The sequence below is a fragment of the Dryobates pubescens genome, chromosome 6 (genome assembly GCF_014839835.1).
Source record: "Dryobates pubescens isolate bDryPub1 chromosome 6, bDryPub1.pri, whole genome shotgun sequence".
In the NCBI taxonomy this organism is placed as follows: Eukaryota; Metazoa; Chordata; class Aves; order Piciformes; family Picidae; genus Dryobates; species Dryobates pubescens.
The window spans coordinates 37,006,180-37,021,308 of NC_071617.1; the positions used below are offsets into that span (position 1 = coordinate 37,006,180).

A 15,129-nucleotide genomic window follows, 5' to 3' on the forward strand; every position below is an offset into this window, starting at 1 on the left:
TAGCCCCTTCTAGCATTTTAGCAACTCAAGGTTTTTCTTCCTGTCAGAGGCTCCATTCTCAGTCCTGCCAGCAGAAATTAACAAACATGCTTGTAGCTGGCAGACTGAGCAGGAAAACCTAATTAGAATATTTAGAAACATGACCAACCTAGTGGTGACTAAGTCTATACTAATCATTTAATCATTTGAACACAAAAATTCTGTATTCAAGTCTCTCTCTTACACTTGTTCTAATTTTGGATCCCTTCATTAGTTGCAAGGCTCATTTAACTTGTACATATTTAGGAAATATGTCCATTTATCAAAGGTTTTCTTAATGGTATTTGCATGTGGGATATTAATGTGGGGTATTAATGCATGTGGGGTATTAATTAAAACATTATTTCAGCTGACCAAGACTTGTTTCTTTATTGCATCGCTTACAAAGAATGCAGTAAATCTTTCCCCCCCTAAATGGAGCATATATATTAAATACCATTTATGAAGGCAGGGAATTATTTAACAGCTGTGAGACTTACTGACTCTCAGGAGCTTCTCCATGGAAATGCAGCAGTGCCTGAGCCCTGCTCTTTGCTCTGACAGAGAAATTCTTTAACCATGGGTATGGTGGTTACATTCTCATATTCAAATCTGCCAAATGAGGCGGATGCAAATTTCCAGTACTACCATGTTGCAGTGGACTTAATTTATGGGGTTTTGTAGTAGAGTGTAAGATATTAAATTTATAGACAGAGGATTCTGTAGAAATTTAAAATTAATTACTGTAATGCAAACAGCAGGGGGGAAAAGTGAGTCCTCTTGTTTTACAACCATGGGTCTCAGGGATTTAGGGAGGGTTGTTTACACAAACCTGTTTCTGAGAGAAAATTATATATGTCATGAACAGTCTGTGCTCTTTTTATTTTGGCATATGGGATCAAAATGTCTTCTAACTCAAGCTAAGTTTTGGGTTTAAAAAATGTTATGTGACAAAGTTTAATGTGTCAAACATACTTCTAACAGAACTATAAAAACAGAAATATTACATATTTTGGTTGAAATCTACCATGACAACAAGTTTAAGTGATGGTCATCTGAAATTATGATTTATATGTAGCATTACTTTTAAAAAGACAAAAAAATTGCTCTAACTGAACTCTGAAGCTGATGAGAAGACATGCACTGGAACTGAACCTCGGCTAATACATGCCGCCTCCAGCAGGACTAATTGATTTGAGCTGTGCATTGAACTAACCAGAGCTATACAATTTCTGATTGGCAAATAGGCAAAATGAGCTCAAGCCTGCCTGAAATACTCCAGAGACAGAGTTATTAACAAAAAGTCAGTTTAAATTATAGCATACATCTTGATGCTGTTTAAAATGGTTACTTAAGAGTAGAGAAATTCTGAAAACTTCTTAGAGCAGGCTGCTTGTCTTTCTAAGAAAGTAAATTAGCTACCTTATCATTGAAGGATCCTTGGAGATATCTAGGTAAATTATTTTTGCTTTCTTATAATCCTTCCCCATAGCTTATGTTTCCTTGCAACACAAATTTCATTTTTGCAAAGAAGAAAGTGAAAGAAATGGAAATCTTTGTATACTATCAAAGTAAGCTCACCTGAAGTTACAAAAGCTGTAACAGTCAGGACTACAACTAACATCTTGAGAGTAAGAAGGTGTTATAATTAGTTTTGAGCTGCTGGAAACAAGTTTTAGAAAGTCCTGTAGTCTTTTAAGTAGGGACATAGAAAAGAATCCCCACAAAAATCTATTCTTTCTTCCTGCTCCTTGATTCAATTATGCAGAAAATTCTGGTAAACAGTAGAGCCCACATAGAGTTAGGAAATCTTTCATAGCCGCCTCAACACCCAATGATTGTGGAATCGACAGTTGCTCCCAAGCCTGGTTCACCTTTCACTTCTTTTGTCCTCTCAGCTGCTCCCTATTTCATTCTGTTTCTGCCACTTGCAGAATGGAAAACACTTCAGCTTTATGGTGATCATTACCAGCTGGTCAAACACTACAATGTGGGGTATTACCATAGACCCATACTGCCTTATATGAATTATAACAGAGTCAGAACAAGGATGAATAAGAAGAGAATTGAAAAGCTACCAAGCTTGAAGGGAGTTTCCTGTCAAAGCCAAAGTTTTACTTAAAGAATTCTGCAATGAATGAGGATTATGAATTGCATTTAAACAGACAACTTATAAAAAACCTGCTAATCTGAACATCAACTAAAGCATTCATTTGCCAATGGGAATGCAATATGGTTTTCTTTAAAATGGTAAATTTCTGCCTTCAAAGACAATGCAATTCCATAGAACTATGTTTGTAAAAATCTAAATAATATACCTACAGATAAATCTGAATCTTTGTCTCTGAAGGAAAATTTAAGGACCAGACAAATCTTGCAGGCTCTCAGCATTTTATCATGATTCCTGCAATGCACTTTATTATCTCAAATCTTTGACTTGGGAAGCCATGCAAGTACACATTATTCCCTTCTTTTAATGCCCACAAAAAAGTAACATTTGTAACTCATGACTTCTTAGTGCTTTGAGACTGGAAACACTGTCATTGCCACATAAAAGGCCCTGATAGCTAGAATTTTTGCATATTATTTAAGGAGTGTCTAGTTTTCCAAATATACAGCACAATCACATTTAGCATTTTCACTCTACAAGAACTCAGGCAAACATTTTCTGGGTCAAGAGTCCTAACTGCCTGAGATACATTTTGGCCTTATGATTTGAATAAATTTCAAAGCCCATACCAAAATTCAATTTAAAACCTCTAAATGCTACATGCCTTCATGTCAAAAACATTCAAAGCCAACAAAATCTAGACATAAGACTAAAACTAAAACTGAACTGAAACAGCTTCCAAGAGGATATGAAAGCTTTTTGAGATTCTCATAATCCTGCATGCTTTTTATTGCTAATTTAATAATTACTGTGTATGTTATGAGCACACTAAAGCATGACTGAGGCATAGAGGTTATTCCTGCACTGCACACTGCAGCAGCCAATTGCAATGTAATAATATCTCTTCTGGTTTACAAATAAAATCAGGTGTATTTGTGACTCCCTGTTTATACAAATGTGACATTACCACAATGGCCAGTGACCTCAACTCCCTGTGTCTCTGTTTTCTCTGTGATTGCAGATGGTCAAAAACACCTTAACACAAGTAACTTGTTGTAGTGCCCTCTGACAGGAAGCACGATAAATATGCAAAATTAATTTACTTATCACTGGCCTAGTGAACACATCATATTGCAGTGGCTGATATTTCCCTGGCATAGGTCCAGAATCCCTATCAAGTTTGTTCCGGTATTGATAGTAAAGCCACAGTCCTCTTCTACTAATCTGAGCTTTACTTCCTACTTAGCTTCTCATTTCAAACAAATCTCTATGTGTACTTACTTTCTAATAGCTATTATGTAGGGGATTTCAATAGTCTAAATCTAGTGTAAGTTTGAATAGGATGAAGCAAGTTTTCTACTGCTTATAATTACTTATTTTCCTGTTGCCTCTTGACTTGAAACAAGGTTCATCTTACCACTGCAACACACTTCATTGAGAAAACCCAATTGGATTCCTCCCTAATATGCATTGTCTCTCCCATTAGCTCAGATTATGACCCCAGTAATATAAGTAAAAACTCAGCTCATAGCAGGTAAGGCAGGTCATGTACATTGGTGTGTATAATCGATACATGGCTGTCAAAAAAACTGAGATCACCCTGAGTCAGGCAAGCAGAAAAGTAGTGTGGAAAGAAGTTGGATCAAAGCTATCATATAGTACACAGTGGCAGCAGTTGTGTAGGAGAAAAAAGCAATTGGGATGTTCAAAATATAATATTAAACTGTTGACTTGTACAAACCCTCATAATTTTCTTTTTTTCCCCCTTCCAATGACATACCAAAACTAATGTGCACTTGGTATTTTAGCTTTCTCACTTATGTCCATTTTCTTCTTTAGACACATCCTGATGCAAAGAAACATGTACCTCAGAGTAAGATTTTTATTTCCAGGCAAGTCAAGAGGCTACCTGTTTTAACAGAGTGTGCATATATATATATATATACATATATATATATATATATACACACACACACAATCTTACATGCTTACATATTCCTTAAAGCAAGTTTTCTTTTCAGTACCAAAACCAGAAGTGACAACAAAGACACCAGAACCTCAGCTCTTTGGAAAAATCTGACTTTATTTTATCGCTTCATTGGAGGCAAAGGTTTTTTTTTTAGAAAGAAAGTTGTCTATAATTTAGCTTGAAGAAGAATACCAGACTGAAAGATATCTACACTTAATAGCTCCATTTAGTAGCTCCTAAAAGATTTCTCTTGGCAAAAAAGGTAAGCATGCAAAAGCATTTCTGTTGATTGTCCACAATACTTTGCCTTTAAAAAATATTTTAACATTTAATTATACTGATGGTCTACTATCTTAGAGAAAAAATAAACTAAAAATCCAAACCAAACTAAACACCAAACACCCAAACCCCCACATCAAAATCCACCTCTTCAGAGGGAGGAAAAGTGGTACTGTTTCTAAATTAGAAGACATATGCTCTTGGTCTTCCTGGAGTTTGAAGCATAGGTGTGAACCATATTTACATTATGATTTTGAAATGACCAACAGGTAGCATCACAGAGGTCATCAGTGCATGGAATGTTGCATATACACACACATCTTTGCAGGCCTCACTAAGCAAATTCAATACTGCTTTGCTGCAAAAGGCATTTACTTTGAAATGCTTACCTAGCCACAAATTACTATTTTCAAAGTAATTGCTGCTGTAAAAACAAAGCTAAGAATACCTTAGATCAAATCAGAAATCTCTTGAAAGGGATATTTTGAAGTCCTTTCTAGTGAAACAGACAAGAAAACAAACCTTATCTTACTACTTTCACCGTCAATGAAAGGTTTACTACAACAGTATGTTTGCAGACTGACAAATGCTTGTTGTTGCAGTGACCTAGTGAACACTGCATTCCACCCAAAAATATCATGTTTCCATCAGGGTAAAGATGCTCAAATACAAACAAAATGAAGTGCCTAGAGGAGGAAAGGAGGAACAAGAATTTATCAAGACTGCTAGTGATTTATGAGAAGTAATGATTATGGGGCCCAGGCAGTGTGAAGAGATGATTCTATTTATTATTTTGCCTCTGACAGCTATGTGCTAGAAAGTGGCATCAATATATCATCAAAATATTAAGCTGGTGGCCCTGCAGTCTGGGATTTATTTAGGGAGATGTCATTGTTGCAGGTGTCTGTGATGGAAGGGAGGACAAGTTAATTACCTCTTCACCAATCTGGATCTCTCGGACAGAGCGAAGTAAAAGCTGGTATCCTTCAAAAACGATCACACAGTTTGGGTCACAGCTGTGGTTCAGTAATGACATGCTGTAAGGGGTGGTAAAGGGGAAGAAAGAGAAAGAAAGAACTTTACAGAGAAGTCTCCACTGCCATTTCCTTTTAATCATTTAAAAGTAGCTAACATGATTACATCTGAAGTATTAGGTTATGAAACAATTAGGTTATGAAACAAATAAAATCCTTGGTAAATCAGCTGCTCTTGGTTAGAGGAGGAAAACTAATGCTTAGAGGATTTATATCCATTGCTAATAGGAGCCATGCTTGGACCTCTTCACATGTTTCTGCCTTCTGTGTACTCAGAGTGGGAGGGAGGCGATGGCCTCCTAGTGACTCTTGAGAGGCCTGTCTCGGGGGAGGTGGCAAAGCAAGCAAAGGGCAACAAGGCAACCTGAACAGTTCACAGCAAAAACGTTAGTACCTTGGAACTGTGTTTTACTTCATCTGCTTATGCTCAGTTTCAGGGCACTAATCTTACCAGTTGCGAGTGGAACCACAGCTCAAAGGGGACAGTAATCAACCTGTAGTTCCTATTTGCCAGAAAGTGGAGTATACTATGTCAAAAACCTCCAAGTACTTGGTGTATAGAGTTGAAATAAGAGATACAGCCATTGCCTCTGTTCTGTGCATATTTTGGTTAAGCCTTTGGTCTTGTGCCACATGACAGCTGAAATCAGCACAGCTGTGACAAGCACACTGGGGAGCTGCAGCCACCCCCAGGAGACACACACCCTGGTGGATCTGACATTGATACACCCTTCTCTCTTTTTTGAAGGAGACTATTAAGAGAAACATCAACAACATCTGCTATATACTTTTGAGTCCAATGTTTCATCAGCTGATAAGTGACTGACTTTGTCAGGCCAACATCAGCCCCATAGCAGATGTGGGACTGATGGTTCTTCCCTTGTGGGAATGACCCATTGAAAGAATAATTCTGGCATCATCAGGCTGAAAGAAGGATTTTCATCTTATCCATCTCCTGCCCGCCTTTACTTGCTTTGTCTGCTTGATTCAGAGACTCAAAAATCTCAACTGTTGTTGGCAAAATAGAGGATGTTGCTGAGGGTCAGAGCCCTGCACCAATCCACATTTATTCAGTTCTTCTTTCTTTTGATATCCCTTCTGGCTTAATATAATATCTGTGCCTAATCTCCACATGAACCCAGTAATGTTCACTGGGAAAAAGTATCTATTTCACTTATTGTGAGATCATTGGGCATACTCCCAAAGCTGCTGGCAAGGTGATGCAGAGAAGGACCACAGGATTTTATATCTTGTAAAATATGTTGGGATGCTGAAGCTATCAAGCGATGCAACAATATGCAACCTCTTAATGAGACTAAATGAACCAGTTCTAATCACATTTCATCTCAAGGAAACACTTGTGGATTTGATGGCAATTTCATCTAGAAGCATATGAATTCACCCAGAAAGGCATTTGCCTAGGATTAGGTAACCACAGATTTAAGTTCACAGTTTTCCCAGCTCAAAGAGATTTGGTTACAGTAAAACTCAAACTGCTCTGAACTGACTTGGGAAAGAATCTCTTGCACCTCTTGGAAGTGCATTATCATGGAACATAGATAGCCACTTTTCATACCCAGGGGCTTTTTTCCATGAAAGAATATATAACTAATAATACTCCAAAATAATATTCAGTATTTCCCAAGTGTGAGAAAAGATTTTTTGGCACTCAACAAATCAAATGACTGTTCTGTACTTTTCAGAACACTAATTCCCATGTCCTTCTAACCACTTTCCCCTTATCTTTACCACAAGGCAGGTCTCCAGATACTAAGTGTCCTTAGTTAATCTTACACGTGTGACTTTAGTAGAAAAAGAAACAACAGTGACAGGCCCACTGAGGTACTGACAGTATAGCTCAACTGTGCATTGACACACACAAAAAATAAGATAGCAAAATACAAATTTCAATTATACATACTATTTTTCCACATTAATAATTACAGGTAACTAATTCTATGAAGGCAAAACCTTCCTTGGTATGTACTTCTTACCTAATAGAAATAATAAATAATACTAAGTTCAAATATTAACATTCATCTCTCAATATGCTTATCTTTTCACCTTGTGGTTTCTTCGTTATGGTAACTTACTAATAAACGTGTTCAATCTTTTTCTTTTAATTGCCAGTTCAGCAGGCTCTTGGCTGCAAAATATCTGAATTCTACAGCAACACTGAACAGGCTTCCTTTTGGTAGTCCCAGTCACACATTTGTGATGTCAGCATTTATTCTTACTTAGAAAAGACTACCACCTCCATGAAAATAAATTGTGAAGACATAGCTTATTTAAACAATTTTAACTCTATAATCAGGAATATTAAGAATGCTTTTACCCCAATCACGTTTTTATTCTCCTTTTATTTACTTGTATTTCCCAGTTTCCCATTTAGACATATTACCTGCTGCTTTGATGGCCCTTTCAGCTACCTAGGAAAAAAGGAAAAACAAAACAAAAAACTAACACAGGTTTTGCCTGTGAATGAAACAGTGTCCACAGTACCTGGGATAGAGGCCAACACCAACATCCTGCATCTCTCCATTACTGATGGTGAAACAGTTACAGGTCACCTGTAAAAACAAGGGGGAAAAAAATCCAGGATTACCAGGATCATTTGGAAACCCCATACTCAGGTGAAAAAAACCTCAAAATAAAATGAAGGGGCAATTGGTAATTGGATGGGAAACATTCAAGCCCAACACTGGTGCTCTTTCATTTTAGAGAAATCACATCTGGGACACACTCTCCTGTAAAACTGCAGTCAATTAAAAGCAGAAATATTTGCATCCTGCAAAAATGTGGTGTTAAACAGATGCAGAGGCCCTACTTTCCTGTCCAGAGGGGAAATAAAAAAGCCATTCTACACAGAGTCTGAGAAACTCAGCCCACAGACAAGAGATGACAGTAACCACTGGTGAGAAGAGTGGCAGTTTCCATGCAGGGACAAAGCTGATGTCAGGCTGTCACAGCACCTTTTAAAGAGTATCACTGGAGCCCAAAGAATATATATGGGTCAGTTTTGAAGTAAATAGCAGCTTAAGCACATGAAAAGGACAGTTGTTAATCATTTGCATGTTCAAATATTACCATTTAAGAGAAATACAACCTTTCACTTTAGCTCAAATATTCAGCTCGCTAGTCCATTCTTCCCTCATAGAAAGCTAAGGTGGTTTTAGAAACAACTGAAAAAGAATGGAGGTTGCTTGCAAGTAGCTATAGCCCTACTCCAGACTATCAGACTGAAGTTTCTTGGTGTTCAATTCCAAGGTAGATAAACTACCAGCAACTACTACTAGATAAACTAGATTAGCAACTATAATTTTCACGTGCTTAAGCAAGAACCAAAATCCAGTTCCTGATATGTTTTTTAAAGTGTCTGATTTGTTTTGGAATAGCTGATTTTATATCTGGCTGTGGTGGGGGTTTCTTTTGTGGCTTTAGTAATTAAAAAAATTTTTTTTTTAGACAATCTGTTGGTCAATTATCAATGACACAATAGTAAAACATTTCATGCAGTAAACCACTGCATGATACTGCATATACAAGAAAAGTCCCAGGTCTCCCACATAACGTTAGGTTATTAATATCATTAATTCTGGTTAGAACAGAAAATGAGTTAGAGTAGGATTTGGCAGACATGAAAATGAGATTTGAAAGTCGTAGTTTTAGCCTAGAATATCTGCCCAGCATAGCAAACGAACACCTTTATTTCAAAGAGGTACACTCAACAATTTAATAGCAGATCTTATCTATAAATTGACAAATTATTATTTATGAGAGTATTAACCATAAGGTGAAAATGAAATCTACTTTCAAAGTTTCTCATAAATTCTGATGGCAACATTAATTTAAACAAATGTACATGCAGTAGGGCATGTGTTTTTTAAATGGTTAGACAATACTTTGATTAATCTGTTATTTATGTAAACCATTCAAATGTTCCTGATCAATTACCAAAGGCATACATCTTAATTATTTCTTTCCTGCTGACACTGGGTATAAAGTGTCAGACAACTTCTGAGCAAAGATTAGTCCATTTAAAGCAGCAATTTTCTTGGTTCTAAAAATATTGACTTAATTTTGGTATTTATTGAAAAAATAATGCCTTCCAGGTAAAAGAGAAAGCAAGCCAGCCCATGTGGACCTCAGGTCCCTCTAACAGATTATGAAGTAGCAGAGGTCAAACATCTCTTAGAACTAAATGAATCTCTCTTACTTGCAAATCACCTATTATTACAATAAAATTGTTTATATTAACAATATTGGATTTTGATTACTGTAGAGTTGCAGATGTTTCTATTAAAGGTATGTATTCTACAATGTGAAAAGTTTTACTCAGAGAATTTTAATTTTCTTTTTTCCTTTCTGTAAACATGCATTAGCTTTTTATACCAGGATATATGTGAAGAAAAATGTAAGATGAATGCATGCTCTGAGATTCAGACATCAAGAGCTTCTTTCAAGAGTAGTTTGCCATGAAGCACTTTTTAACCCCTCTGGTTTAGGTATTTTCACACTATCTAGCTGCATCTCAATATCCCTGTGAGGCAGCAAAATGCTGTCTTACAACAAGTTTGCAGCTCCAAATATGAGACTGTGTATCTGAATTGTACAGGGCCAGATCTAAAAATGTATTTAAGTATGTAAACACAGGCAGAAGTCTAACTGGTTCCATGAATTCTAAGTTACATGATTTTCTGCATAGTCCTAACAGAGGCATAAGAAGCTTCAGGTGCTCTGAGGTTTGATTAGCCTCCTAGGAGACAATCCTCCTTTTTAAATTCATGTATGAATAAAACCCCCAGTGATACCCATAAACAGCGCTACAAGTAACCTTTGTTATGGCTGTTTTCTGTCCTCAGCAAGTGGAGAGAGAGGAATTGAGATGGTGGTCGTGGAAGACCCCGTCAGTTACAGTGTGAGAAGTTCTGATACAATGACAATCCTTCACAGACAGCAGCTGGCAACAGGCATCAAATAGGAAAGCTCCAGAGTATGTCAGCTGAGGATGGGGTTGTTTGATTTACTTTAGATTTGTTATGAAGTTTCTAAAATCTATTGAATGCGCTCTGTATTTCCATTTATGTAAAATTTTAAGCGGTTTTAAAGCTCAGAATCAGTCCTACCAAGGGGAGTTCTGAAATTTCAATCCAAAAGTCCACCACAAAAGTTGCTGTTGTAAACTACACCTCTCAAGAAACAAAGGGGAAGTAATAATTTATTTTACAGAAGATCTGAATTACAGGGTCATAGAATGGTAGGTGTTGGAAGGGATCTCTGGAGATCATTGAGTTCAACCACCCTGCCAAAGCAGGATCACCTAGGGAAGGCCACACAGAAACACATCCCAGAGGATTTAGAAAGTCTCTAGAGAAGATGACTTCACAACCTTTCTGGGCAATGAAGAAAAATTCCTTTTGCTGTCTTCCCAGGACTCACAGATGTAGCTAAACTAGCAGCTAAATCTGGAGTATCTAACACTGCTACAGGGGAGCAGAGGTAAGCTACATGTTGCCAAGGCAATTGTTTATGGATCAAAATCTACTGGGACTGTGTTATGGTACAACACCAGGCAGCAACTAAGTACCACACAGCTGTTTACTCACTCCCTCACTCCTCCCCAATCCTAGTGGGATGGGAAGGAGAATAAAAAAAAAACCCAACAAACCACACCACCACCAAAAAACACAAAAAAACCCCACCCCAAACCACAACCCTTTAGTAACTAAAATGAAATATATAGTTACACCAATAATTTTTGAAAATGTTATGATAATAAGAACAACAATGATAACAATAGTAATGGAAATTAATGTAACCAAAAGAGTAACAAATAAAACCCAAGAAAAGATAAGTGATTCACAATGCAATTGCTCACCGCTGGCTGACCAATGCCCTGCAGCAAGGATAAGCACTACTTAGCAACAATTAAAACCCCAGTGTGTTTTCAACATTATTCTCACATTAAATCCAAAACACAACACTGTCACAGATACTAGGAAGAAAATTTACTCTATCCCAGATGAAACCAGGACAGACTGGAAGTTAACTGACTGCATTTCCAGGGAAAAATAAAATCAAGGTAATAAAAAAAAAAAAACCAAACCACAACATTTCCCCCATGCAGCACACTATTTCTTTCAGGTTTCATGATCACCTTGCATGGTCCTTTTTCTCCCTTAACTGACCCACTACTCCTAATACTCAAACTAGGTTCTGATTCTGATTTTAAAATAAGAAAGAATAAACAATTCTCGGCAATATGGTGCTTCAAGAAATGGGCTCTTCCTTGCAAAGGCATTGCCCTTGTCATCTTAACTCCTGCAGAATCATTTATCTCAGTTATTTAATTTGTGCTGTTGTTCAGCTTGTCCCTTCTGATTCCTCTAAAAATTCCTCTCTATCCAGCTACACAGCAGCACTGAAACTGCGTATCCGCATACAGAGACAGAACAGAGCACTCACAGAGTTTGCTATACCCACAAATAAGGAAAAATGGTTACATGTTTCAGACTTCAAAGTTTAAAAGATTAATTCCTTGCCATTTCTAAATTTCTGAAATAACACATCTTCCAGCATGAGAACCAAGGGAAAATTCTCAGGGGCAGAGTCACAGAACTTTGAAAACTCTCCAGTACAAAACTTACATAGGAGAACTCTAGAGTTCTCAGAGCTTATCATCGTAGCCTAACTGACCATTCGCTTCACTAAAAAGTTAAAAAGTCAGTTCTCAGTGTTTGAGTTGGCTTCATTGCAATAAACTTTGCCCGTTTATTTAAAAGAAACTGCTATTTCAAACAAAAGCCAATATTATATACAGCAATTCCAGTGTGTTTTTTTAAAAATATTTGTTCTTCAGAGAAACTATACATCTTTTAGAGAGGTAGCCTGGGCTCAATAAGGTAACCCAAGTAGAAGACATAATCTTTTCCAGACTGGTAAACAAGTAGAGAGTAAACCAGCTAAAGCTGACTGACCATTATTCTCAGGCACACTTTATCAGCAAACAGAAATTACTGCAATTAGTTACATTTTATTTCCACTCTGAGCGACATATGAAAACTGTAAATTTACCCCATGAAGTGATCTCTGTTCTCAAGATGTCTGGAGCTACTGTCTGAGCAATCTCTGTCTGTGCCAGACTCACCGTGAAGATTTATTTCAGTTTTTGCATTTTGCGTGTGACAGGGTATGAAGGCTTCAGTTTGGCAACATACCGAGCTCGATTTGCTTTTAATTTGGGCTTTATACTATGGATTTTAATTTGGGTTAAATAAAGCAGACTTAGAGTTGATAGAAAGACATTCCAGATTCAGAATTTCAGACACTACGACAGTGGAAAATGTCAATGAGGAAGTAAGAAGAAGAAAACAAATCATTATTGGCTAATGTTTGTTACACAGCTAAAATTACAAACACCGTGACTAATAATCAATCATCTTGTCTCCATGTCCCTGTATGTTACTGCAACACAGTGAGGCAGCTCTTACAATACATAAGAAACCCTTGCAGGAAGGACTGCCAAGGGGTGTATTCTAATGATAGGGTCAATATTCTTTTCAGCTTTAATTTACAAGGACTCCAGCCATTTCTGTAAATGGTTTGTCACAGCTGGTGGATTCTAACCCAACACCACGAAGAAAGCATAACCAACACTTTTTTCCTCATTTATGAACCCAATGTAATGGAAATTAAAGTTGGGGGAAAAAAACACAACAAACCCTTCATGGTTTGTTAAATTTTTCATTCACACTGAAGCTGGCTGAGTATTCCTAGTCATTGCAAATATTTAACAAAAGATGATGTACCATTCTCCATGCAAACTGGTTCTCATTTTACAGGCTTCTCAAGAGACTCAAATATTACCCAGGAGGGAAGGGTGAACAGTAAATGCCGTGTGAGGGACATGCTAATTTAAATGACCAAGACATACTCCAGAGACCTTCTAATACCACTACATCCCAGTATAGCTCTGCACTGATAGCTCTTTTCCACTTGAGGATGAACAGATACCAGGCACAGATGGTTGATAGATTTCAAATCTGCTAACGACTTCATTTGGCACATGGAGTGATAGAGCAACAGTGCTAAACACGGCAACAGTGTTAAGCAGTAAATACACAGTATGCCACAGTAGTGACAGACCTGTCAAGCCCCTGTTTTGAGTGTATTTCACTTAGCCACTCATGGCCACAGCCCATGACACCCAGACTTCCCATGAAGGCAGCGCTTTTTGCTCTGAAACCTCAGCTCTGTCCACTGGCCAGGGTATTAGAGACAGAAAGAGGAGGTGAAACAAGGTGGGAGGGTCTCTGCTACCAGAATGCTGTGCTGAAAGGAGCTCTGTTAGAAGTTATGTTTGCAAACTAGACCTTTCAGGCCTATATATATATATACACATGCTTGAATGTTTTACTAAATCACAAACTTTGAATCCAGTTCTTTGTTTTATGGTACTCTGGACCTACCCACTGGGAGCCACACAACTAGATGAAAGAGATATCTGAAGGATCAAAATAAACTGAGGAAGGAAAAAAAATATATTATTTGCTGTTTTATTCCATACAGGTGAAAAAAGAAGACAAGCAGTTAACTGCTTTTGATTCATGCTCAGAAGCCAAAGTTCGCCACAACACGATGATATTTGGAGAAGTTACATTTCTTTCATTCCATGACTCAATTCACAAATATTTCTGTATTACTACTTTATTTCATGAACAAGCTTTCCTATTAATCTCTTATTAGAGACTGCAATGGATTTAGAGACTACCATTACTTCAGAGCTAGTCACAGCCAAGATGTGTATTTCCAATTGTTTCCTTAGTTCTTCATCTTATGTCTCTAGAGAACTTTCTCCATATCCACTATCAACATTTTAGGCCTTTTTTTGCTGTCCTAGCCCATAAAAGTTTCTGACGAGTGTGCAGAACACAGGTATTCCTTGCAGAAGGCTGTCACCACCTATATGGCTGTAGATCAAAAATTTGGCCTGACATTAACATGATTTAATGCAAGTATGCTTCAGGCACCCCGTTTTTAGCACTCAGCTAAGTGGTGCAATTTTGACTGGAATGGTATGAAAATAAGTTATGGCAAATGACCTCCTCTTTTAACCTCACACATATTTCTTCAATCGTTCAAATAAAAATATTTAGCTATGCAGCTAAATGTATTTGATTACTAAGAATTTAAAAGCTGCCATTACTGGGACAGATGTTAAGTTTGCTATGGGCACTGTTTCGTTCTTCCCCCCCACCAAGTGTGTGCATGATGTAGCTACAAACCTGAGAGTTGGACAGGTAAAGCCTGAAACATGCAAAAATATTGCACTCTTTGGGTAAAATTAAATATATTGAAAGTTCATAGAAATCCTATTAAAAGTTTTGTGTGACCTGTCTTAATCTTTCCAAATTTTTTTCCTCAGCAAGTCTCATGTTCCCTCTGGTGAAATTCTAGCTTTTTCCCATCTCTGCAAATGTTATCATTCTTCCTGCTTTTTGGAACAGAACTGAAATGCATCTATTTCTGGAGCAGAACTGGAGAGAGAGAGAGCTGCAAAGCCATTAATGGGTCCTATTACCATACACCTGCAGAATATGGCATTATTAATCAGAGTGGAGTAGAGGCATGACATCCTCCCCTTCATCCTCATTTTTCTACTGGTAACTCCAATCCTGTGAAATTTGGCACAGTTACTAACTTGATTTCCACAGCCACTG

The 15,129-nt window shown here is 37.4% G+C and overlaps 1 protein-coding gene across 1 annotated transcript in view; it reads right to left on the bottom strand.

Moving 5' to 3' along the window:
• Positions 1 to 15,129, bottom strand: part of SMYD3 (SET and MYND domain containing 3) — a 404,049-nt gene that overhangs the window by 81,773 nt on the left and 307,147 nt on the right. Inside the window, exons 6-7 of the mRNA XM_009900927.2 lie at positions 7,913 to 7,980; positions 5,311 to 5,413 (exon numbers count right to left, since the gene is read on the bottom strand). Of these exons, the coding sequence (XP_009899229.2) occupies positions 5,311 to 5,413; positions 7,913 to 7,980 (171 nt within the window). The remainder of the gene's footprint in view (positions 1 to 5,310; positions 5,414 to 7,912; positions 7,981 to 15,129) is intronic.